At 33.0% G+C, this 24,394-nt stretch overlaps 3 protein-coding genes across 3 annotated transcripts; 1 reads left to right on the forward strand and 2 right to left on the reverse strand.

The window, feature by feature from the left end:
* Positions 1-87: 87 nt before the first annotated feature.
* Positions 88-2,610, reverse strand: LOC123915856 (late embryogenesis abundant protein D-34-like). Its single transcript, XM_045967124.1, has 2 exons — positions 1,764-2,610; positions 88-513 (listed from the first exon to the last, which is right to left on the reverse strand). Exons 1-2 carry the CDS (start codon positions 2,409-2,411, stop codon positions 343-345), a joined length of 819 nt encoding a protein of 272 aa, XP_045823080.1. The 5' UTR covers positions 2,412-2,610; the 3' UTR covers positions 88-342.
* An 851-nt stretch (positions 2,611-3,461) lies between these two features.
* Positions 3,462-6,973, reverse strand: LOC123915878 (pheophytinase, chloroplastic). Its single transcript, XM_045967150.1, has 6 exons — positions 6,744-6,973; positions 5,762-6,474; positions 5,001-5,227; positions 4,615-4,806; positions 4,345-4,501; positions 3,462-3,922 (listed from the first exon to the last, which is right to left on the reverse strand). Exons 2-6 carry the CDS (start codon positions 6,455-6,457, stop codon positions 3,674-3,676), a joined length of 1,521 nt encoding a protein of 506 aa, XP_045823106.1. The 5' UTR covers positions 6,458-6,474; positions 6,744-6,973; the 3' UTR covers positions 3,462-3,673.
* Positions 6,974-20,594: 13,621 nt separating this feature from the next.
* On the forward strand, positions 20,595-22,981 carry LOC123915338 (basic leucine zipper 24-like). Its single transcript, XM_045966469.1, has 3 exons — positions 20,595-20,804; positions 21,687-22,323; positions 22,557-22,981. The coding sequence occupies exons 2-3, from the start codon at positions 21,745-21,747 to the stop codon at positions 22,722-22,724; spliced, it is 747 nt and encodes a 248-aa protein (XP_045822425.1). The 5' UTR covers positions 20,595-20,804; positions 21,687-21,744; the 3' UTR covers positions 22,725-22,981.
* Positions 22,982-24,394: the final 1,413 nt, after the last annotated feature.

A 24,394-nucleotide genomic window follows, 5' to 3' on the forward strand; every position in this document is an offset into this window, starting at 1 on the left:
ATGTCTGGGATATCTTACTCTCGTCTCCCTTAAAATTTTAAGGTTGTTGCATGAACAAACTCAAATTCGAATCCAAAAAGAAACTTGAAACTTGTAATGTCATCTCATCTAAGTACTTGAATATGAGACTTTGGTTAAGTTAAAAATAAGTTCCTTAAGTACTGTTCAATGTCACCACAAGTAAAATCACTCAAAAGTACTTAGATAAGTACCTACTAATTAGAACAGCAATTTAAAACTAAGGTAGTAATTTACATGAAACGTTTAGTATACTGTCAAGTTAAGCTTATTTAAACCAAAAAAACAAAAAGAAAAAGGAAATTAGTAAAAGACCATGGTTCTTCATGTTTGTTGGTTAAGCTTAGCTGCTGTGGCCATGGATGCAGCTACTCCCCCAGGTTCAGCATTATTCGTCACTTGTGTTGATGAATTCTTATGTATCTCAGCATCATACACAGCATCTGCATCTTCCTTCGTCACTGCCTTGTCCGCAGTCAGCTTATCCGTGGCATCCTATATGTAGGCCACAAAAAATGTTATCAAAATACCATTCAATTTAACTACATGTTATTTTCAAAAAGTTAAAATTGATGTAAACTACGGTCGCAAAAATTTGATGTATATGCAACACAACATTGAACTGCAATTTCGACCGCATTAGCGGCATTAATTTGCAGCAATATAAAGGTTAACCTAATTGCAATTGAAAACCATAGGATCCCACCATAACAATTTTCAACCCTTTATGATAAATTTGATTTGATTTTTCTTTTTCTCAATGTTTTTATTGAATATCTCACTTTTTATGACATGAACACCTGAAAATAGATTAAATCCTTTCAACATACATGTTATTAGTTAAATTATATTACACTTATTAATATTTTTTTTAATTAGATATATTCTACTCACAACTACGTAGACTAACTTGAAACTTTTACTAAATTCAATACATCAATTATGGTCAAAAAAAATTTACACTTTTTGTATAATTTTTTTATATAAATAAAAGACTTAACTACACATTTGATCTCTTACGTTTATTTTATGTTTCAATTTGGTCTCTTACATTTAAAAAGTATCAATTTGACGTTTATTTTAGGTTTTAAGTTAGTCTTTTCCGTCAATTTTGTCACATATGGCGGCCAATTTGCATATGTGGACAGACACGTGGCACTTGGACACACTGACACGTGTACCATTCAAACGGTGTTAGTGACAAAACTAACGAAAATGATTAACTTGAAACCTAAAATAAACATAAGGGACCAAATTGATATTTTTTAAATGTAAGGGACTAAATTGAAACTTAAAAGAAATATAAGAGACCAAATGTATAGTTAAGCCTAAATAAAAAGTAATATGGGACATTTTGATGTAAACGTATAACAAACAAAAAAAATATCTTTTTTTTTTAAATAAAAAATGTAAACTAAGCCTAGCATATATGGTTCACTTTCCATCTTTTTTTTTTTTTTTTGGTACATCTTTATCTTTAACTTATAAAATGCAAAAAAGTTATAAATTATTCATAAACTCTTTTCAGTTAGCTTAATGCAATTAAATTATCTACAAAAAAAATCACCTTATAATCACTATAATTGCTTGTTTAACAAGCCTTTAAACTGCCTCAAAAAAAAAAAACAAGCCTTTAAATATTTAATTAATTAATAACACAATGATCCCAATCAATTGTAATCTTGCATGGATATTTAAATTTCAAGATAAAAAACAGAGCATAAAACAGAGTTCTTAGTTCTTACAGTTAACACATCAGAAAGTTTTGTCATCTCTTCACGGCTATTAACATTACTGTTGAGAGTAGCAGCAGATTGCGCCGACGCTCCGACACCACCAGGCTTCACACACTTCTCTCCGGTGGCCCTAATCTCAGCAGCACTGATCGCATCAGCATCATTCTGATCCACCGGTTTATCTCCAACCGATAAACCAGCCGCTTCAAGAGCCTCTCCGATAGTTATCGGATCGCCATCAATAGCAGCCGATCCCATATTCATAGGCACAAAGTCAGGATCCACGCGCCGTCCTAAAACCTGACCATCAATCTCTTCCGTCACAACACGACGGCCTTCAGCCGTTGTTTGTGTTACAGATATAACATGGTCTTTTGCCATTTCGGCTATACCATGACGACCAACGAGACATTGTCCAGATGACTCGTTGATCACCGCAGCCTCGTTGATCACCGCAGCCGCCTGCATGGCTGCAGCAGGACTTCCCCGTTGTTGTTGTCCAAACACGCGGGATTCCACTGCAGCCATTGCAGCAGCTGCTTGTGGAGAAATTGTTTCCGATGCTAAGTCACCGGAGACATTGAAAATGTCACCATATTTGATAGGTTCTTGGTTTTGAATCTCTTCTTGAAGCCTATTTGGTTGGCCATGGCTCATTTTTTCTTTTTTCTTTTGTTGTTGGAATTGGAAAAGGGTTTGGAATGTTTTCAGTGGTGAATATGGAGACAGTTTTTTTGGGTCAAGAAACTTACTATTGTGGGTTGAATAGTTGCATGAGGAAGTGGCACGTGTAAGTTTTGTAGTAAGAAAGGGTGAAGGTGGCGTTTGATCCGGTATCCACGTATAATGAGTGAGTGTGACATTGTCCAATGGTAGATGGGATCGTGGTTTTGGCGTGTAGGACTGTTGCCTATACTTTGGAAATGGATTATGTGCAGTTGATTTTTTTATGCAGTCACTTTATAGTCATCCGATCGTGATCGGACGGTTTAAATAAATTCAGTCAATTAATACAAATTTTAAATCATGACCATCCGATCTTGATCGGACGGCTATAAATAGCGTGAATTCATGACTGCACCAACAAACCGACTGCACGGAATCCGGATCCCTATACTTTGCTTGTTTTTTTCTCTGTATGTGTGCCTGTAACAATGCTTTATGAGAGAAATGAATGTGTGTAGTTGAGAATTGTTAGAAGGAGTAACTACGTGAAGATATTTTTACTACAGATCATAATAGAGGAAATTTGTTAAAAAAAATGTAATTCTTTGAGATTAAGTTGAAGATCTTTTACGATCAGTTAGTTCGGCGGTGATTGACGTTAAACTTGGTAAAGAGATCATGGTTAGATCCCCGCAAATGCGATCAGGAGGAAACTGAAACCACTTAATATCAGAATTGACCTTCGAACTAGATTAAACTGATTGTGAAACAACTTATATAAATAAATAAATTTTCATGTATTAATATAAATTTTTCAAGGTAGTTTATGAAAAAACAGCTTATAAAAGATACAATTTTTGTTAGTAAATACTTATGAATTAACATAAAAAATTATTTATTTGCTTAAACTATTTTCATAAACTCAAAAATAATTCAAATACAAACCAATTTTTGTGGTGATAGTGACAAAACTTTGCTGCAGTTGATATTTTGTTATTTTTCAATGAACTATTTTTGGTCAATGTTTTGACTGCAATAATGTCTTATAATATGTCTTTCATTATAAGTTTGCCACTCTTGTAAGAAAAGTTTTTTGTGCAATAGCACAGGATCGGTAAGAGATATGATTGATATATACAACATTAACTTCTGATTCTAAAACAATTGTGTGTGGATTCTTTGATACAAACTATGGGGAAGAGAATACAATCTACAAAGTGGATTTATATTTGATGGTGGCATAGTTCACCATCTCATTGAGATTTAGTTGCCAAGTTTCTGGACTTCGAGTAGAATTTAATGAAAGATCTTATCCTGTCCCAAAGTGAGATACTGGAAGCAAAATATTTGACCTTCACTGATTTTTTTGAACTTTTTCTGGGGAATTCTAACTCTCTTTCAACAGTGTTATTCAGAGTGTTTATGTCTTCAAGCAGAGGCAATGAGATTGAGCCCTCAGACTCTAGTTTTCTGATCCATCCGCGAAGTAAGAAATTTATGACCTGCAAACAAGTAAACTTGTATTAATTATTATATGATCATAACAATCATAAAAAACTAAACAATGAAGAAGGAATGTTATTAGGTAATTCTTTTTTATGCTTTATAATCGCGAAAGACATTTATATAAATATTCAGTGTGCAATAGGAAATGCCAGATATTTGGTGACCCAATAGCAGGTGGCCTAATGGATCTTAGATAGACTCTTATATCTTAGATTTTCGGTTGGCATTAACAACTTAACCCTAAAAAATCAGCTTGCAGGGTGCAGGGTGCAGGGTGCGAGATGCTTCCAACTTATAAACTTATTCTCAGGTCATATATAATTCAATGTGAGACTCTTAAGTCTTAACATATATTGCACTTAAAAGGACGCAATAGCCAGAAAGAACAGTTCAAGTTGATTAGTACAAAATTGCATACCTCGGGGACTTCATCATGAGGGCAGTGACCAGCAGGGCTGATTTGATAATATGGAGCTTCAGGCACCTTCCTTTTAACCTGAAGTCCGAATAGCGGCGTCACCCAAGGATCTTCTTTTCCATACATGAGGCAAATTGGCACCTTGTTTGCTCGACATCTAAAACACAGACACCATGAAAACCCTTAATTTGTGTATTCATGCATATTTAATACTAAGTAGAGATCTCGTTCAAAAAAAAATACTAAGTAGAGATCTAGTTGTGGTTGTACCTGGATAATGTTTCACTGAACGATAATTCACCTTGTGGAGCAAACATAATTGAAGCAAATGACGATGCAGCTGCTGGATGCCTTGTGGTTTCGATTATGCGTGAAAAAACGTTATCTACATTTATTGAATGATCAGCATATACTTGATTGAGTACGTCGGCAATACTTTTAGGATCACTAATCTTCTCCCACCTATAAAGTAAACAAAATTAATAAGAATCACGTTAATGGAAGATACGTTATTAGGTACACGTGTATTCGCAAATGAATAATTACGATGATGACATACAAGAAATGTACTAATTTAGAAACTCAGCTAAAATATTGAAAACATATCAGGAATGAAGATTGAAATGAAGCGATAAATAGAAATGAGGTGTACTTACAACAACAGTGTAAGTTTCTTTATACTTGAAGGTAGTGGGAAAGTTCCAGCCCATGGAAATAGTTTGGCAAATCCAGGAGATTTTACTGGATTTGGAAGAAGCGCCCAAAAGGGTGTTGCATTAAGCAATGTTACACCTTTAACTAAATGAGGATAGCATGCGGCAAAATACAAAGCAACATACCCTCCTAGTGAGTTGCCTACAAGATAGACTGGTTCACCGATAACCTGTAACGAATCAATTTGCATAATGCCATTTAGAACAAAAATGTTGTACAAGTGCTGATGATTGTAGACAGCTTTCTTGATGGCAGACAAAAGAGTATTTTAAGCATCGATTTACCTAACCTTGTTTGGATAAACAACTTCATTAATTGTTTATAGTGCTTATGAATAAAATATTTAAATAATAAAAGATAGAATAAAATCAAACTATATATGCATAAGTTATAAGCTGTTTTCATAAGCTATCCAAGAAAGCTTATGGAAATAGGCTGAAAACAACTTATAGACATGTCATAAACTGTTTTTTATAAGCTCTCTACAAAAGTTTCACAAGTGTTTATACCCGTAGATAAACTCAAATAAGTCAATTTAAACAGACCCAATAAATAATCCAGCTTATGAAGTTGATAGAAAAATTCTAAAACCACGGAGAAACAAGTAAGTTTGCCAAGAACATTTTCCAGTATACATCTTGAGCAAACATTGGATTGAAATTGCTAAAAATTTGCTGCTACAAAAACAGTCCAAGTCATTTACCTCTTCTATAAAGTACCGAACTTGATCTTGCCATAAATCAACCGAATACACAAGCTCAGTCGCCCACGGTTCAGTTTCATCTCCAAAACCCCAAGGAGAAACATTTCCACTTGATGTAACCCCTTCTTCCTTAGACAAAGGAGCAGGATCTTCAAAAGGCAAAGACATCCCTTGTCCTAAAAAATCCAACGCCCACACTCGATAATCACGACCTAAATCCATCAATTGCTTCTCATAATGAAAAGAACCAACACCAAAACCCGGCAAAAATAGAACATTCGGAGAATCCACATTTTCACATCCAGCTTTCTCATAGTGTACATTCAACTTAGGTTTCCATCCCTTAAAACAACTACTTATCACCGCACCAGATTCACCGTTCGATTCATCAGGCAAACCAGGAATCAAAACCTTTGAAGCAGGTTCATCAATCCCTACAATATCTCTTGCTTCATCTTCATTAATCACATAATCACCATATCTTCCACTATTAACCTTAAATTTGAATCTTTTAGAACCTTCTAAAACACTTTGTGACCTAATTCCTCTTTGTTGACCCTTTTCATAAATTCCATTATTTCTAATATATGAAACCCTTGATTGAGTTGAAATTAAGCTATTTTTAATTGAATTAAACTCTGTGTTAACAACTTGACAACATGGTGCTGAACCATATGAAAGAGATTCCATTACCATAACCTAGAAATTATACTCTGCAGCAACCAGTAACATAAAATGATTCAGTAAACTAAAAATTGAACTTGATTTTCACATTAACATGGAGGAAAAAAAATAAAAATTTAATCTTTTAAGCAGAAAACATAGGAAATTCATCTGAATTTGGAAGAAATGAATTAATGGGATTTTATATACAAATAACTGAAATTAGAAAGGTTAGTTCTGCAAGCTTCAATTAATTAAACATGAACAAGTAATAATCATTAATAATTAAACATATAGGCATGGTTATGAAAAAATTTACCTTAAATTTAATATAATGAAAGAAGCATGAGAATATGCAGCTACAGAAGATTGTTTGAGTTTTTATTATAAGAAGATTAGGAATAGATACTCAGAGTCAGAGAGGTATAGTTTTAGACTTTAGAGTTGCTTGGAAGATTCTACTTCCTCCATCAGCCAAGAAAAACCGACTAATATACATTTTTTTGGTAATTACTACGTAGAATATTTGAATAAAATCGACTAATTCATTTTATGAGTTTTTTTAAAAAGATTAAAATGTAATTTATTTATTTTTTATCAATTACCATAATGGCTATAACTTTTTTGGCTTAAATGCAGTTTTACCCCTCCTGTTTTGATTAAATCGGAATTTTACCCCCCTGTTTTAAAACGCGGACTTTTACCCCTCCTGATTAATAATTTTTTGGATTTTGCCCCTCCTAAAATTCAGCTTTCGAGTCACAACTTCAAAGCGTCGCACACAACTCAATTTGGATCAATAATTCACCAAACGTATACCGAAATGACCGTAATCGAGTTATGTTTCCACAGAATCAAACCTCACTAAATTTGGAGTTACAAAGAGAGATTAATTACCGTTTTAGTGAGGATATGTCCCCCAAAATTCTGCACAAAATCTGATTTTGAGTCACAACTTCAAAACTTCGCACAGAATTCCATTTGGATCCATAATTATTTTTTTTTTTGAAGAAGCCAAAATGAGATATATATATATATATATATATATATATATATATATATATATGTAAATATGAACAAATCATCCTTTCAGCACAAGACGTGCCTGAAAAGACTAAGAAAGGTTACAAAAAGTCAAGATACATGAACCGAAAGGAACTAAACAAGGCACAAACAAAGCAAAGGACTAGACCACCAGCAATGGCAATTCAAAGCTAAAGTACTACTTGTCGCTTTCAACCACCTATACGAAAAAGTCTTGATCTTGTCCAACATGTGATGTACTGAGTTTGCTGAACCTCTTAACAATCTGTGATTTCTTTCGGTCCGCACAACCCACACAACAACAAGTCATATGAGCTGCATAAAAGAACGTCGTGCTCGAAGACCACCTGCTGAATCCGTAAACTGAACAAAATGATCGGAAGGAGTCTGAGCAATCACCAAAGAAGAGCCAATCCAGGAGCTAACAGGAGACCAAAGGGCACCAAAAGTGCTACAAGAAAGAAGCAAATGTTGAGCCGTCTCGACCTCTCCGCATCCAGAAACACAATGATGATCCGCCGTAGATAAAATCCCTCGAGTAACCAGGTTTGCTTTGGTAGGTAACCTATCCCGCAAGAGACGCCAAGCACAAATGGAAACCTTCAAAGGAACCTGTCGATGAAAATGAGACCTGACGCAGCATCCAAAGTCATCGCATCCTGTGTCGTCAAAAGTTGATATGCACCACGAACAGTACAAACATCGTCCAAGTCAGACTTCCACTGCCACCTATCTGAAACATGATCCTGCAGAGAGATGGTAAGAAGTAAAGACTGACACTCAGCCAACATCTCCTCCTCCTAAGCCCACAACCGACGCCGCCACACCCACGCCTCCCCTCCAGCCTCCCAACCCTACATAAACATCTCGGCCACAGTCACCGATTTGTTTTCTGCCAGGTCAAACAGCCGCCCAAATCGCTCCCGCAAAGAGGTCTCATCCACCCAGGGATCAGTCCAGAAAAAAGTGTCGGACCCATCCCCCACCTCTCTCGAAACATGCTCTCTGAACCACCCTCCCCCTACCTCACCTCCTCCACCCCGAATACGCGCCACCTCCCTCCACCACGTAGACCCACGCGCTCCACCCTCACACAGTCTACCTCTCTCAAACCCATAACGATTTGCCAACACTCGAAACCACAAACTCTCCCTATCCACTAGCATCCTCCAACACCACTTACCTAACAGGGCTAAATTAAACTCCCTCAACTGCCTAACCCTCAAACCCCCATACTCCTTACGTAAGCATATAGTTTTCTATTTAATCCAAGATACTTTCCTAAAATCCTCACTTCCCCCCCCCCCCCCCAAAAAAAAAAAAAAATAATCAAAATAGATTCAATAGAAGAGATAGTACCTGAGGGAGCTTTAAAGAAGGAAAGAGCATAGACAGGCAGAGAGATCAATACAGATTTAAGTAGAACTAGACGACCACCAAAAGAAAGGAAGCGACTCCTCCATCCCGATAAATGTTTCTTTAAACGATCCAAAACCGGTTCCCAAAAGCCTAAACGTCTCGGATCACCCCCTATAGGAAGGCCCAAATAAAGGAAAGGGATTTTTTCCACTTTACACCAAACAGATACCGAAATGACCGAAATCGAGTTAGTTTTCCACAAAATTAAACTCGACTAAATTTAGAGTTACATAGAGAGATTAATTATCATTTTAGTGAAAGTTTGTCCAAATTAACTATTGTATGAAATTACTACTGGTATTTTTGTCATGTCCCCAATTGTTAAAATATTTAATTCTTGTGTTAGGTAAATACTAGTATATTTGTCTTGCGTAATAGGAAAACTTTGATAAGTTTAGTTTTGTCCTCCACTGGTATAAAGGAAAATCATCCCCCATTCCATTTCCCCACAACGTGCTGAGTTTGGAGAACTCTACCAAGCCATTGTCCTACCAACAACCAGCCTTTCACATTGGCCACACATTAGTTTGGATTTGCGTTAAACTACACACGTGTCCAACATGGTCGGTAACTAAACTCATTTTTCAACTCATTTTTCAAAATAGCAAGAAATAAATACGTTTTTTTTATCGTTTTAAGAATTACTCCCTCTAGTCATGTATAGGAAAATATTGACTTTTTAAATACATTGTAAAATTGATGTATCTAAACTATAATATTGTTTAGATACGTTGATTTTACAATGAATCTAAAACGCAAACATTTTCTTATATATAGAATCGGAGGAAGTACTCTAATAACATCTTAAAATAAATATTTTTATATTAAAATCTTTAACAGGTGACTTTAGGTCGTATGTTGATATTTCTCTAAATAAAATTATTACCAAATTGTTTCATTCCATAATGTATCTATACAATTTTTTTACGGAATTGGTTAACATGTTTGATAATCGACTATTTAGAATTATCATGAAAACATAAAAGAAAATTGACCCTAACTTCGACCTGTCTATAGATTCAAAGTTATTAAGAAAAGTGTGACTCTAACTACGATTTATCAATAGAACCAATACTATAAAATGTTTGACCGAAGAATAAGGAAAAAGTTCTAACAAAAGAAAGCTCTCAAATTTGATTAAATTTCAAGTTGTGTTATGAGAAGTGCATGAGAGTCCTATATATAGTCTAACATTGACATGGTAGAATTTATTTTTCACTACAATGCATTTATCATATGCATTAAAAAAATAAGCAATATATATAAAAAAAAAAAAAAAAAAAACAATAACATGTTTATAAATTCTCGCTAACCACTTTAATAACATAGACTAGAGCACTACTAAGAAGCATTTAGAGAGGTAGGAGGAAACTAAAGGTCGCCTAAAACTCCACCTAGTAAATATAAAGGAATATTACTATAAAAATAAAGAAAACTAGAGTTAATTGTTTTCTATTTAGTTTAATATTATTAGACCACAAATCAGTCCATGAATTTTTATTTTTTATAAGCAAATCAGTCCATGAATGTTTTTCATCATGTAAGTTGATGCTTCATCAAGTTGAATAATTTTCTTTTGTGCATTTTTTTAATAAGTATTTTTCCACATGTTTAATGAACTAATGATCTCATTAGTTTTCATACATGTAAAATTGTGTATGTATACTTTACTAAAATGTGCATGTTAACATATTATCGAACTTTTTTTTTTAAAATAGTCTAGTAACTAAAAATTTAATCTTTAAAGTGGATAAATGAAAAGTTTGGATTCAAATTCCGACTCCTACATATATAATGCAATGTCTCTACAAATTAACTTAAGTTCACCGGGACATATTATCGAACTATACCTTATAAAATAGAATTTTTTTTTTTTAACCCTCTATTTTTTTGGAAGAAGAAAAACCTCTAATCATTCATAATCCGTCAAAATGTAAATAAAATCTAACAATTATTTCAGCTATAAACTGGTTGGGAAGGGTGAGGGAGAAAATTGAGAGGGGCAGAAGAAAACAAAGATGACTTGTCGTAAGTATCTTCTCTTTAGGTCGCACACATTACACATGTGGTGATACAGGTTGGTTATTTGTTTCATTCTATTCTATGTATTCATGAGTAGTCTTAATTAACGGGACCCATGGTGTTTTGGCACGATGACAATGGCTACTGAATTGAAGACCCACTTTAAATATTCATAATACTATAAAAGTCTACCTCAACTGTTTACATTTATCACCAATTTAATCTGATTCGGTAATCAGTTCTATCGTCAAGTGATTTTTAATCACAATTGCGGAGGATTGAATTGCAATCTCTCCTATCAAATTCAACATCAATCACCACTAAATCAACTAAAGAGTGATAACTCTTCAATATTATTATATTACAATTAAATAAGATAAATGATAAGTTTGTACACATCTATAGAGATAAAGAATTTGTGTGGGATTATTGAAAAAAAATAGACTTGTGTGGGAAAAAAACAACATAAAAAAAAATTAACTCGTATAGTTTATGAGTTTATGAAAATAAAAGATCAATTTGAAAGAAGTAATTAAAAAATAATAAGATGTTCTTGGATACTATATATATGTTTATATTGTCCGCTCAAGCTAGAAGTGAATCTTCTAAAAATTGGGGCGATCAGAATCTTTGTAACTTCATGCCTAAAAAATTAGAAGATCCGGGTAGCATCTTCATTACTTACGGTAGGGGTGGTAAAAATTGAAAATATTGTAATCTTTCGATTCTATATATATAAAAGAAATTTCACTTTTTAGATTTATCTAATGTATTTTATTCATAATATGGTTTACATACAGGTGAACACTTCGGTACACGTATTATGTGGACGTGTACCGGTACACCGTTGACGTGGTAAACAAGTGGCAAATATTTAATGCAGATTTTGTTTCTTTATTAAATTTTTTATATTAAATACTACTTTTTAATATTTGCAAATATATCTTTCACATAAATGTAATCACTAATCATGTTCCACAATAAATCAAAGCATATATCAAATCTTTCAAAAAAATTTTACAAGATTCAAATATTATAATATCCTATTAAAATTATTTATTTATTTTTTGGATAAGCTCCTACTAAAATAATATGATTTTAGTATTATTATTTTTTTACAAACATATGGTACTTTCTGGAAAAAAAAACAAACGTATGAATTTAAACTTATTATTATTATTATTATTATTATTATTATTATTATTATTATTATTACATCCAATGGTGATTTTAATATTTCACTATTATTACCTTTACATTTTTTTAATATTATTAGTTTATAAAGTTTAATATGTATTTACGGTTGAGCCATTAATAGATATAATTATTAAAATACATTTATTTTTTTGTGAATTTTTTTTTATAATTCTTAATATGTTTATATATTGACGATATATATTATTGTTTTTTTACGATATATATATTATTGTTATACTGTTAATTTTTAGTGTTGCCTAATATTTTATTGGTTAAATAAGTTCTTTTTTTCTCTGCAAAATTACTAAATTTAAATTTTTGTCTTAAAAAAAAAATGTCATGTTTTCATCTCTACAAATTGTTTATGCATACAATTATCCTCATATTGTTAAGTTGATGTGTATTTATGATAATTTTGCAAATACATATTGAGCATTAAAAAAAGTTTGTCAAAAAATAAGGAGTTCAATATTTGGTTTTTAAGTCAAAATATTTGTTACTTTTATCTTCATATTTTGATTTCAAAAACTCATATTTAATTCATTTTATTTTGAAAAATGTTAAAGTTTTGTGAATGAACTTTTTATATTGTTCTAGAAATGCTTGATTGTCGAAATTTAAATTCATAAGTTATTGTTAGTTCAATTAGGTGATATTGAACGACTTGATTGAGAAATTTAATGAAAGTAAGTATAATTATAATGGTAGTATTTTTTGAAAGAAATCAAACTTGAAAGATGTTATTAACTTTTGTTTAGAAAGGTAGTATTTTGAAGAAAAAAAATCGAAGTTGAAAGATGTTGTTGATTTTTGTTTATAAAGGTAGTATTTTTGAAGAAAATCGAAGTTGAAAGATATTCTTGATTTTGTTTAGAAAGATAGTATTTCTGAAGAAAATCAAAGATGAAAGATGTTAATTTTTGTTTATTGTACGTGACGACAAATGACATTAAGAAATAAAGTTAGGATGTTGTTTTACATCTTTATTTTTATTTTTTATTACTTTAACAAGATGATTATTTTTCTTGTTGGTAAGTTGTACGCGTTGTTAACGTATGATCATGGGTTCTAATTCTAATCCAAGTAAATTCTAATATGGACCACTTCATCAAGCGGTCCATGATAGAACAGACATGAATAACATTATAACGAATACGAATTTTACAAAATCTACCGTTGGATTGAAATTTTATATCATATAGATCATCCATAGAAAAATTTAGAAAAATTGAAAATCATTTGATATGTTATTGAGACCCAACAAGATTACCGTTAATCTTGATGGGTCTCAATAACATATCAAATGATTTTTAATTTTTCTAAAACATTCAATCTAACGCTGAATTTTATAAAATTCGTATTCGGTAAATCACTTGTCCATTTTTTCGAGGACCAAACTGATTAAAGGAGATGTCTTTAAGGGACCAAACTGATTAACAGAGATGTCTTTAAGGGACATATTCAGACATTTTTTTCTTTAAGGGACCTATTTGGTCCTTTTTTTCTTTAAGGGACCAATGTGAAAGCCTTCTAATCCATCCTAGGCCAAATTTTATTTTACTATTTTTTTAATAAATTTTTAGTCTTTACAAAATTAGAATCTTTTGGTCTATTGGTAAAGGTTTGGTTCGTCGGTTAAGGTCATGGGAATTGTAAACTAACAACAACAAAAAAAGTCTATTTGGATTAAATTATTTTTAAACTTATAAAAAAATAAGGTTTAATTGTACTTTTGGTCCCTTATCTTTATTTTAGGTTTCAAGTTGGTCCCTTATCTTTTTTGCAGGTTTCAAGTTGGTCCCTCCCGTCAAATTTTTCACTATTATCGTTAAATTTGGACACGTGGCAAACAGAAACCACCCTTGAAAACATGACACGTGTTCAAATTTAACGATAACAGTGACGGAATGGACCAACTTGAAACCTGAAGAAAAGATAAGGGACCAATTTGAAACTTTTAAAAGATAAGGGACCAACTTGAAACCTAAAATAAAGATAAATTACCAAAAGTGCAATTAGGCCAAAAAATAACTTATACAAATAAATAATTGTTAAATCTCAACTAACCGAAATAATAGTTACTTAAAATTTCTTCATGGACCAATTTTTATTTTGCTTTTATTTTTTAGCTTATGAAAAATATTTGGCTTAATTAGTAAAATGGTCCTTTAAAGACATTTTTGGTTTCACATTGGTCCCTTAAAGAAAAAAAGGACCAAATAGTTCCCTTAAAGAAAAAAATGTCTGAATAGGTTCCTTAAAGACATCTCTGTTAATCAGTTTGGTCCCTTAAAGACATCTCCTTTAATCAGTTTGGTCCTCGAAAAAATGGACGGAAAGGACCAAACTGATTAACGGAGATGTCTTTAAGGGACCTATTCGGACTTTTTTTTCTTTAAGGGACCTATTCGGACCTTTTTTTCTTTAAGGGACCTATGTGAAACCAAAAATGTCTTTAAGGGACTATTTTACTAATTAAACCTAGAATATTTTGTACAAACAATTAAACTTTGATTTATAAGTTGCTTAAAAAAAAAATATTAATTTACAAGTTTTACCTAGTGAAAATGGTGAAGGCTAACATGTACAAGTGTCTTAAGTGGTGCACTTGTGCATGTTATACAAAATTCACTGTTGGGTTGAAAGTTTATATCATATAGATCATCCCATACAAATTTTTCATAAATACTTTGACAAGCTTATAAATAATACATAAGAGTATATTTATTTTTCCAAGTTTAAAAATAAGTCAATCCATCAGCCCTAAGTTTTATCCTTAAATCATATTTAACCCTACGAACCTACTAATTTCAAAAATCTTAACTCAACCCTAAATGCCGATATTAAATCATATTTCAATTAGATTGTTCAAAATCACTTAATTGGGATGATGGGCAACAAATACTTAGAAATTATAATTTTGATAATCTAATGGTTAGTCGAGTAGACTGCGGTACCATCCACGGGATTTCTGTAAATACCCGAAATGGAATGATGACAAAAAGAATTTTGATACAAACATAACGAATGTGACTAGGGAAATTAAATTTCTCTGAAACAATTCAATACCACCTAATTAGAATGACACACGTATGATTCAAATTTCTGACAATATAAACGCCTGAATATCAACTAGTTTGATTAATTGTTACTCAAAAACCTATTTATCAAGAACTGATAATTAAGTCTCTACCAATTCTTTTTTTTTTTGGTCAGTAGTCTCTACCAATTTTACCGTAAGAACTACGGAAATAAAATGACCAAATTGGAATGAAAAATATTTATGAATTTAAATGTCGACAATTAACAGTTCAACATCAACCGGTTAGATTAACTATTACAATAAAATATTTAAGCATATTAAAAAAATAAAGTTTTTTTTTACAAAAAAATAATTATATGTTGTGTTAATGGTTAAACTGTAAATAAATATTAAACTTTGTAAACTAATAATATTATAAAAAATGAAAGGAAATAATAATAATAATAATAATAATAATAATAATGATGATGATGATGATGATGATGATGATGATGATGATGATGATGATGATGATGATGATGATGATGATGGTATAAAAAAAATTATTTAAATCATACGTTTTTTATTTTGAAAATACCATGTGTTGTTCAAATACTAAAATTATATTATTTTATTGGATATTAAATAATATTAAATTATTTGAATCTTGTTAAAAAAATGTGACAATCTAGATTAAAAGATTTGATGCATGTTTTTTTATTATTGTGGAACATGATTGATAATTATATTTATGTGGATGATACATTTATAAATATTAAAAAGTAGTGTTTAAAATAGAAATTTTAATAAAGAAATAAAATCTGCATTAAATATTTGCCACTTGTTAACCACGTTAACAGTGTACCGATACACGTCCACATAATATGTGTACCGAAGAATTCACCTTAGAGACATTAGATTCTTAATGAATTTAAAAAGTAAATTTTTTCTTATATATAGAATTGGAGGAAGTATGTAATAGTGTGACAAGTGTTAGCATAATATCCTCTCACTCAAAATAAGCAGTAACATATTTTTCACTAGCCACTATAATAACTTAAAAAACTACTAGGAAGTATCTAGAGAGGCTAGGAAGAAACTAAAGGTTGTTTAAAAATCCACCCAATAGACAAAATGAAAATTGCAGTAAAAATAAAGAAAATTTGATTGTTTTTGATGATTTTGAGATGATCATCATTGGTACATTGATATTATTTCCTCTTTTTTTGCAACTTTAGTTTAAGTTGTCGAGTGTCAAGCAAATACTATGGCTCATTCCCTTGTTAAAAAACACAATATTCTTAGTTTGTCTCCAATTTGTGCTGAAACTTTAATTATTTAGTATTTATCTATTAATTTATTAACGGGATGCATTGAATTCATAGAGTAAAAATGACATAAAATGTTACAAATCTTTTGCTAAAATGACTATAACTAACAATATAAAATGGAGATGATGTACTCCTACTTTTTAAAATAAATAAATGGCAAATATATATAATGTCGACATATTGTAATTTTTTAACAACTATCATTGATAAAGGTGCTCGCCATACCCAACATTGTTCCACGTTAATATTTGAGATAATGTAAACTATTCTTAAATCTCACACAATGACTATTTATAAGATATAATCTAGCTAACTTGTTGTGAATTCGTCTTAAAATCACACCAATGAATAACTTGATGTGTGGAGCAATAGAACGGCAACCAATAATTAAGCGGAATAAGCAATAATAATAACAACCGATAAAAGATAAAGGAGAAGAACACGATAATTTGTTTACCCAGTTCGGTCCAATAATGACCTAGTCTGGGGGAGAGAGCAGCCCCTCCGTTCCACTATATCAAACAAGTAACTTTACAAAGAGTTCCAATTGAGTTACAAGAATTAATCCTAATTCTACCCAAAAACCCGAATCTCTTCCCGTGGCCAAGAGACTCAATTTGATAAGTGTTTCCCAAGGTGTACCACAAAGATAGTTTGCCCACCCTAGAGTTGTACCAAGAGAAAACTCTTTTTCCTCTCTAAAACCCTAGCCCTTGTGTGGTGGCAAACCCTAATCCTTGTCTCTACATCTCTACTCAATTTTTCTATGAATAAAGTTATCCCTATTTATAGAAAAATATATGCCAAAAAATTAGTAACAAATCTGTTTTAAAATAAAACAAATCCAAGTCAGAATATCCTCCAAGAAAGATTTTTTCCCAAAAATACAGCAAAACAACACATGCTGTCAAAACGCGCTGCGCCTGGGCGTGAGAAGACAGAATTGATCCCAGTTCTACATGCCTGGGCGCCAGCTCCCACGCCTGGGCGTGAGCAGGCAGAATCTCTCAAAAACATGATTTTCTAACTTCTTGTTACCGAGATTTCAAGGCATATCCAACAATTCTCCACCTTGCCTTTAAATCGATGGTGATCCCATATCAACCACCGTGCTGCTCTCTCCATCTTGAATCTTCTATTCAAGATCACCGGATTGTACCTTCCTCTTCATCCTCGGAATGCCTTCCGCTCTCATGAAGATCTTGCATCCCACTACCATAGGATTTTAGGTAGCTCCACAAGATTCACCGCACCCTCTTCAGACTCCGAAGTGGTCAACTTCGTACCTCCCTGAAGAAACGCTTGCTCCCAACTATCATCGGAATTTTAGATAGCTCAACAAGCTCCACCACCCCTCTTCAGCCCCCGGATTGTGCCTTTTCCGTCCTCCTGAAGAATCGCTTGCCTCCGACTATCCATGGGATTTTGCGATAGCCCTACAAGCCTTCACCACTCTTCGACCCCGGAATGCCTTCCGTACTCTCGAAGTTTTGCTTGGCTCCAAACCAACCTTGGAATTTTAGGCGGTTCCACAAGCTGCAACATCAAACTCTCCTTGTATCCAACTACCTCCAGCAGTCTCACAAGTTACCAAGTCTGATCACTTGTTGCTTTCAATTGCCTCCCTGAAGATCCTCTCAAGGTCTTGCACTTCTTCAGCCACAATTGAAACATAATCCACAAGGTCTCCATGGTCATCCCCTTTGGTTCAACAATACCACTCTCCTCCATATCTACGATTAGATAGCCAAGAGCTAATGTTGACTGTCTACCACTATTGGAAGACTCCACCTCAAACTGAGTTTCCACCAAAGTATACCCACCATGATCTCCACCTTGTAACACGCAAGACCTATTCAACTCCTCTGAAACATACTTCAAGCTATTGTTAGTCTCCAACAATTCCAGTTCAGTTCAACACCTAGTAAACCTTGTTCACTAGTCCAACTAAACACATGTCACTAACAGGTCCACCCGAAGTCCCACAACTCAACCACATTATGAGAGTCACCACTAGTTATAGATGCATGACCAACTATCTTTGCATCTAAGTTCAGAAATATACCTCACATCGTGTAAAGAAACTCACGATTGTCAAACTTCGTAAGACAAACTGAACATACCTTAAAACCTTCAAGCTTTCCGTTTTCAAGATGAACAACTCCACCTTCAACTAACTCTAGAGTCTCAAAGTATTCATTCTTTGAACACATGTGATAGGAGCATCAAAAGTCCATGACCCAAATACTCCACCGGTTCTCAACTTCCACTAGCACCTCTACATAATAATAAAGTTGTTGTTTCAGAAGTAACCCGAGTATTCTTAGCACCGCCTCTCCAGGCTGATGTTGAGTATTATTACCACCGCCTCTCCAGGCCGACCTTCTTCGCGATCTCCATTAACCTTTTATCTTCGAGGCACCAGATAACAACACTCCATGTTTTATCCATCACCTCGAACATTAAAATTGCTTCCATCTTCACTTTCCACAATTCCAAATTGCTTTCGGAAAGTTCCTCGATATCCCACTTAGAAACCATGGTGCTCACTTCAAATTGTTCCGATTGCCCCACGGTGGGCGCCAATTGTTGTGAATTCGTCTTAAAATCACACCAATGAATAACTTGATGTGTGGAGCAATAGAACGGCAACCAATAATTAAGCGGAATAAGCAATAATAATAACAACCGATAAAAGATAAAGGAGAAGAACACGATAATTTGTTTACCCAGTTCGGTCCAATAATGACCTAGTCTGGGGGAGAGAGCAGCCCCTCCGTTCCACTATATCAAACAAGTAACTTTACAAAGAGTTCCAATTGAGTTACAAGAATTAATCCTAATTCTACCCAAAAACCCGAATCTCTTCCCGTGGCCAAGAGACTCAATTTGATAAGTGTTTCCCAAGGTGTACCACAAAGATAGTTTGCCCACCCTAGAGTTGTACCAAGAGAAAACTCTTTTTCCTCTCTAAAACCCTAGCCCTTGTGTGGTGGCAAACCATAATCCTTGTCTCTACATCTCTACTCAATTTTTCTATGAATAAAGTGATCCCTATTTATAGAAAAATATATGCCAAAAAATTAGTAACAAATCTGTTTTAAAATAAAACAAATCCAAGTCAGAATATCCTCCAAGAAAGATTTTTTCCCAAAAATACAGCAAAACAACACATGCTGTCAAAACGCGTTGCGCCTGGGCGTGAGCTCCTACGCCTGGGCGTGAGAAGACAGAATTGATCCCAGTTCTACATGCCTGGGCGTGAGCAGGCAGAATCTCTCAAAAACATGATTTTCTAACTTCTTGTTACCGAGATTTCAAGGCATATCCAACATAACTCAATAAATCTTTCATTATACATGAATTTATTTCTACTATTAAATTAATAAATTTTATTATTAAATAAAATGAAATCTAAAGTTTATGAGGTCTTATGATAACGGCACGTGCAAGAAGAGTCAATGATGTCTTAGTTCACTTCATAATCAAATCAATAGAAGGTCAGACCCAAGTTGAAGAAGATATGGCCCAAGTTGAAGAAAAATAACCGAAGTTTATTATTATCATCTAAGCATGTGATAGTGACACAATAAAACATAAGAAAAGTTGAAATCTTTTTGTTTTCTTAGGAGTTACTTCTTGCTTATTATATCATCATAAGTCATTCCTATATAAAGGAGGCATGTAATTCTTGTTAGAGAGTTTTCATTGAGTAAAAATATGAGATTTAATCTCTTTGGTTCTCTGAACTCTATCTTAGCTTATCGGCTTGCGGTGACGCTAACCTTTGACCAATCAATTGGAGCCTCCATAATCGGTTGTGGCGTCCTCACGACTTATCAATCGATTTTTCACCACAATTATGACATCTTTCCACCACCTTCTCCATCCAAATTCTTTTTTTTTTTTTTTTTGTTTCGACCGCTCCATGATTCTCTTTGGTGGAAAACAAATTTATACTTGGTGCAACACTAATTAAACAAAGTGATTATCTCTTATATCTTACTTCTAAAAATAAACAAATACAATGTCAACATATTGTTATTTTCTAATACAATCATCAAATTTTTCCTTAGTATTGGTTCTTTATAATTGTTTAGTCAAAAGGAAATGCATAAATTCTGGCCCACTTCCACTCTCATGACTCATCCATCACAATGAAACAATAGTTGACATTTTGCAAACTCACCCATCACACAAAATCAAAACACATACAACCTTTGAGTGTGAGCAACATATAGAGTTTTACTACTATTTTTCTATTACTATGAATATGATCTATAATCTAACAATCTAGAAGCTACTTAAAACTTATATCATGATTCATGTTGCCACCAAGAGCAAGGTAAATGATTCAACACTCCAATCTCTAATTTTTAATACAAAAATAAATATGCAAGCTTCTATATAGACTCTTTCAAATGATTCTTGATGAATTTTTCTTATGCTATTATTCTCTCATTCCTATCATCTTATTATTTTTCATTATATAAAAAGTTTAGCCTTATGCTAAATTCTGTATTATTGAGGTGAGAATCCAAAGTTTGGTCAATTAAGTTGCTTTGAGAATCAGTTTATCCCTCAACATATAAATTGCAATTGTTTATTTTTTTTTTATTTTATACATTCCTTGATCATTACTACTCAAATGAATTTTTCTAACTTTTTTTGTTCTAGGTATATGCTTCCTTGCATAAATTCCATAATATAATAGTGTCGGTTTAGATTGTCTTATTTGCGTTTATCTACTTAGCATAAATACTTGTGAGACTGATTGGGAGAGTTTATGAAAACAACCTGCGACATGTCTCTAAGTTGGCTTATGAAAAGAGTCTGATTTTATCTTATCTATTATTATAGAAATAGTTTATACAGAATCACTTATATGATAAGCGCTTATGGTGTAAATACTTAATTAAGTTGTTTATCCAAAGAGAGTCTAAATCATTGTCAGGGTTTTTAATAAAGGTCCGTGGCTGCTATTTGAGCCGCGGCATAACTATCTTTTATGTTATCGAAACCGCAACGACAACATAATTGAGCCTACATTATCCGTATCTGACCGCAATTCTCCGAATATCAAAGATCGCGACACATCCACTATATAAAAACCTTGGTCATTCCAAATGTTTGGCATAAAAATTTAATATATATTTGATTTGTCATTTGTTTAAGTCTATATATTTTCATTTGATGATGAATTTAAAATTTCAGATGGATTTTGCAGATATGCTATTCTAAACAAAGTTTGAAGCTAAGTTCAATTCAAGGCATAGAAAGAAAATATGGATGATGTAAGTTCTGAGGTTTCTGATAAGCTTTCAGATAATCTATTTTCAAATCCAGAATCATGTAGCAATTTTCAAGCTTCAACATCTTTGAACACAGTTACTGAATTATCTAAGAACACCACAAAAACATGCACTCACACTCACACATGTAATCCACCTGGTCCTGATGAAGCTATTCATACACACACATGTTTTCACACACATACTCAAGTTTTTGCATCTGAAGATGACACAAATTCAAGGCCAAAAAGGACTTCTGGAAATAGAGAAGCTGTTAAAAAGTATAGGGAGAAGAAAAAGGCACAAACAGCTTATTTAGAGGAAGAAGTTAAGAAGTTGAAAGTGTTGAATCAACAACTTTTGAGGAAATTACAAGGGCAGGCACTACTTGAAGCAGAATTGTTAAGGTTAAGGAAAGTTTTTGTACAACTTAAGGGAAAAATTGATAGTGAATTAGGTTCTTTCCCTTTTCAAAAGCAGTGTTTCTCTTCTAGTGTTTACAAAGGTGATGCTAATTTGGTTTCTACTTCTCAACCAGTTGATCTTGAGCTATGTAGCTCCGAAACTTCGAATTGAAAGCGTGTCTGGTGTCTAATAAACTAATATGTGTTAGTATCTTACACTGATACATGTGTTTACTGTAATTGTTCTATTTTCTCAAATTATAGTAGTCGGTGTAGACGTGTTAATGTAAGTATCTTGTTTTGGTGTCCATGTTCTTGTCGGTGCTTGGTAGATCTTCGGTGCGAGAATTTTTTTCTATATTTCCATCCGCATGCAAGATCATCATCGTCTAAGGTTAACACTTTGCATATGCAAACAACATGACTAGTACTGAAGTACAAACTAAGGACACACTGAATAACTTCATGTCATCAGCATCTCAAGATGGACAATTAGACACACTAGTTTCTTTTGTGAGTTTCTCATCAACTGTTATCTATATATGTACTGCTACTACAGCCTTGGATTGAAGGCGAGTCTACCGTCCGACACATGTGAGTGTACCCATCAACACAACATCGACACATGTTACATTTAAATCACTATTATTTTTTAAATTATTGTTGGTGTATATGTGTCAGTGTCGTGTCTATATGCTTATAAATTGTTATCACTGATTACATGTGTGCTTGTGAGGTGAGATTAGGTACATATAATTAGTGTTACTGTAAAAGCCATGTTAGATAACTCATATTTACCTTGCCTAATGAAGCTTTGATTTCTATAATGTATAGAGTATGTATACTCTTAGAATTGAGTATTGGGCCTAACTCATCCTTACAAAACCGGCTTGTAAGGTGAGGATTGCCTCTAGTATATAAACACTTAGTCAGGCCATATCGCAACCGATGTGGGACTTCTTAACACCCCCGCTCGCGCCAAGCGCTATGGGCTTGAGGCGCGGATATGAATGGTGGAGGGCCCGATCAGAAACCTGATTGCAGGCGGCCCGACGAAGTGGCCCAGCGAATCATGGATAGGCTCTGATACCATCTTAGAATTGAGTATTGGGCCTAACTCATCCTTACAAAACCGGCTTGTAAGGTGATGATTGCCTCTAGTATATAAACACTTAGTCAGGCCATATTGCAACCGATGTGGGACTTCTTAACAAAGGATGAGTTTTCCTTTTTCTTTTTTTTTTTTAAAAATTGTACAATATATTAACATGTAAAATGTGTTTTACTTTTAAAGGGGAAAACGCCCCTAACAAAAATAAGACATTTAAAAATACCAGACATTATAAAAATAAGACATTTAATAAAAAATCCCATAACAAAAATTTATAAAAATGATAAACTTTACATGTCCACTACTTAAATACCATACATTTAAAAAAAAAAATCCCCGAAAATATTTTCAAGACTGTACTAATTTCGAGAGCGCGAAAAGAAATTCTCTTTATGAAAAGCAATTATAACCATGTTGAGTATGGCTCCATATCATTATCAGGGTAAGCCCAACAATCATGAAGGCTTTGATTTGTCTATCATAAATGTCATCATGGTGCTACTTTTCACCCCCTCAATTTCTTAAAAACCTCTCATATTTTCTAAAGTGTACTTTCAAACAACATAAATTGTTCAGAACTGTATTTTCGAATAGAATTAAATTAGTGCTTTATCTGGATGTATTGAAGGATGATGAAAGTTTTTTTCATTCCATTCTACTTTTGTTTGAGGTAGTTTTTTTTTTTCTGGTGGACCTAAAACAAGGGTTTGAATTTCCTTTTGTTTGGGTCAGCCTTGATCATTTTGTTCTTGCATAATGATTAAGTTCATTTTGAGATATTAAATTCATGTACGAGAAATGATGATGATGATGATTGATAATAACACATTTTGAAATAGTGTTATATTAGGAGTTAAGACATACATAATCTTAACCGTGTTAATAAATTAATGATTGAGATAATAAGAATTGTCCGTGTTAAATAATCTTAGCTAGACTTTTAAAAATTAGCTCAAATTAAAGAATAAAGGTGCTCAACTAGATATATACATACAAGTGTCCGAGAATTTTTGCAATACAAGGCTTCAATACAACTTCATTATATAGGAAAAAGACTCTGGCTTTAAATCGATCCTCGTAAATGGACGGTGGGATTGGTCCCCTCGAATAAATCATTCATAGTGCCGAA

The sequence above is a fragment of the Trifolium pratense genome, linkage group LG3 (genome assembly GCF_020283565.1).
Source record: "Trifolium pratense cultivar HEN17-A07 linkage group LG3, ARS_RC_1.1, whole genome shotgun sequence".
NCBI lineage: Eukaryota > Viridiplantae > Streptophyta > Magnoliopsida > Fabales > Fabaceae > Trifolium > Trifolium pratense.

What these genes read in the sequence shown, in the direction of transcription:
- LOC123915856 (XM_045967124.1), bottom strand. Translation starts at nt 2,411, where the DNA reads ATGAGCCATGGCCAACCAAATAGGCTTCAAGAAGAGATTCAAAACCAA. An exon ending in AACTTTCTGATGTGTTAACT is followed by an intron (nt 514 to 1,763) that starts GTAAGAACTAAG and finishes GCCTACATATAG; the next exon opens with GATGCCACGGATAAGCTGAC.
- LOC123915878 (XM_045967150.1), bottom strand. Translation starts at nt 6,457, where the DNA reads ATGGTAATGGAATCTCTTTCATATGGTTCAGCACCATGTTGTCAAGTT. An exon ending in TTCGGTACTTTATAGAAGAG is followed by an intron (nt 5,228 to 5,761) that starts GTAAATGACTTG and finishes GATTCGTTACAG; the next exon opens with GTTATCGGTGAACCAGTCTA. An exon ending in AAGAAACTTACACTGTTGTT is followed by an intron (nt 4,807 to 5,000) that starts GTAAGTACACCT and finishes TTTACTTTATAG; the next exon opens with GTGGGAGAAGATTAGTGATC.
- LOC123915338 (XM_045966469.1), top strand. Translation starts at nt 21,745, where the DNA reads ATGGATGATGTAAGTTCTGAGGTTTCTGATAAGCTTTCAGATAATCTA. An exon ending in GTAGCTCCGAAACTTCGAAT is followed by an intron (nt 22,324 to 22,556) that starts TGAAAGCGTGTC and finishes TAAGGTTAACAC; the next exon opens with TTTGCATATGCAAACAACAT.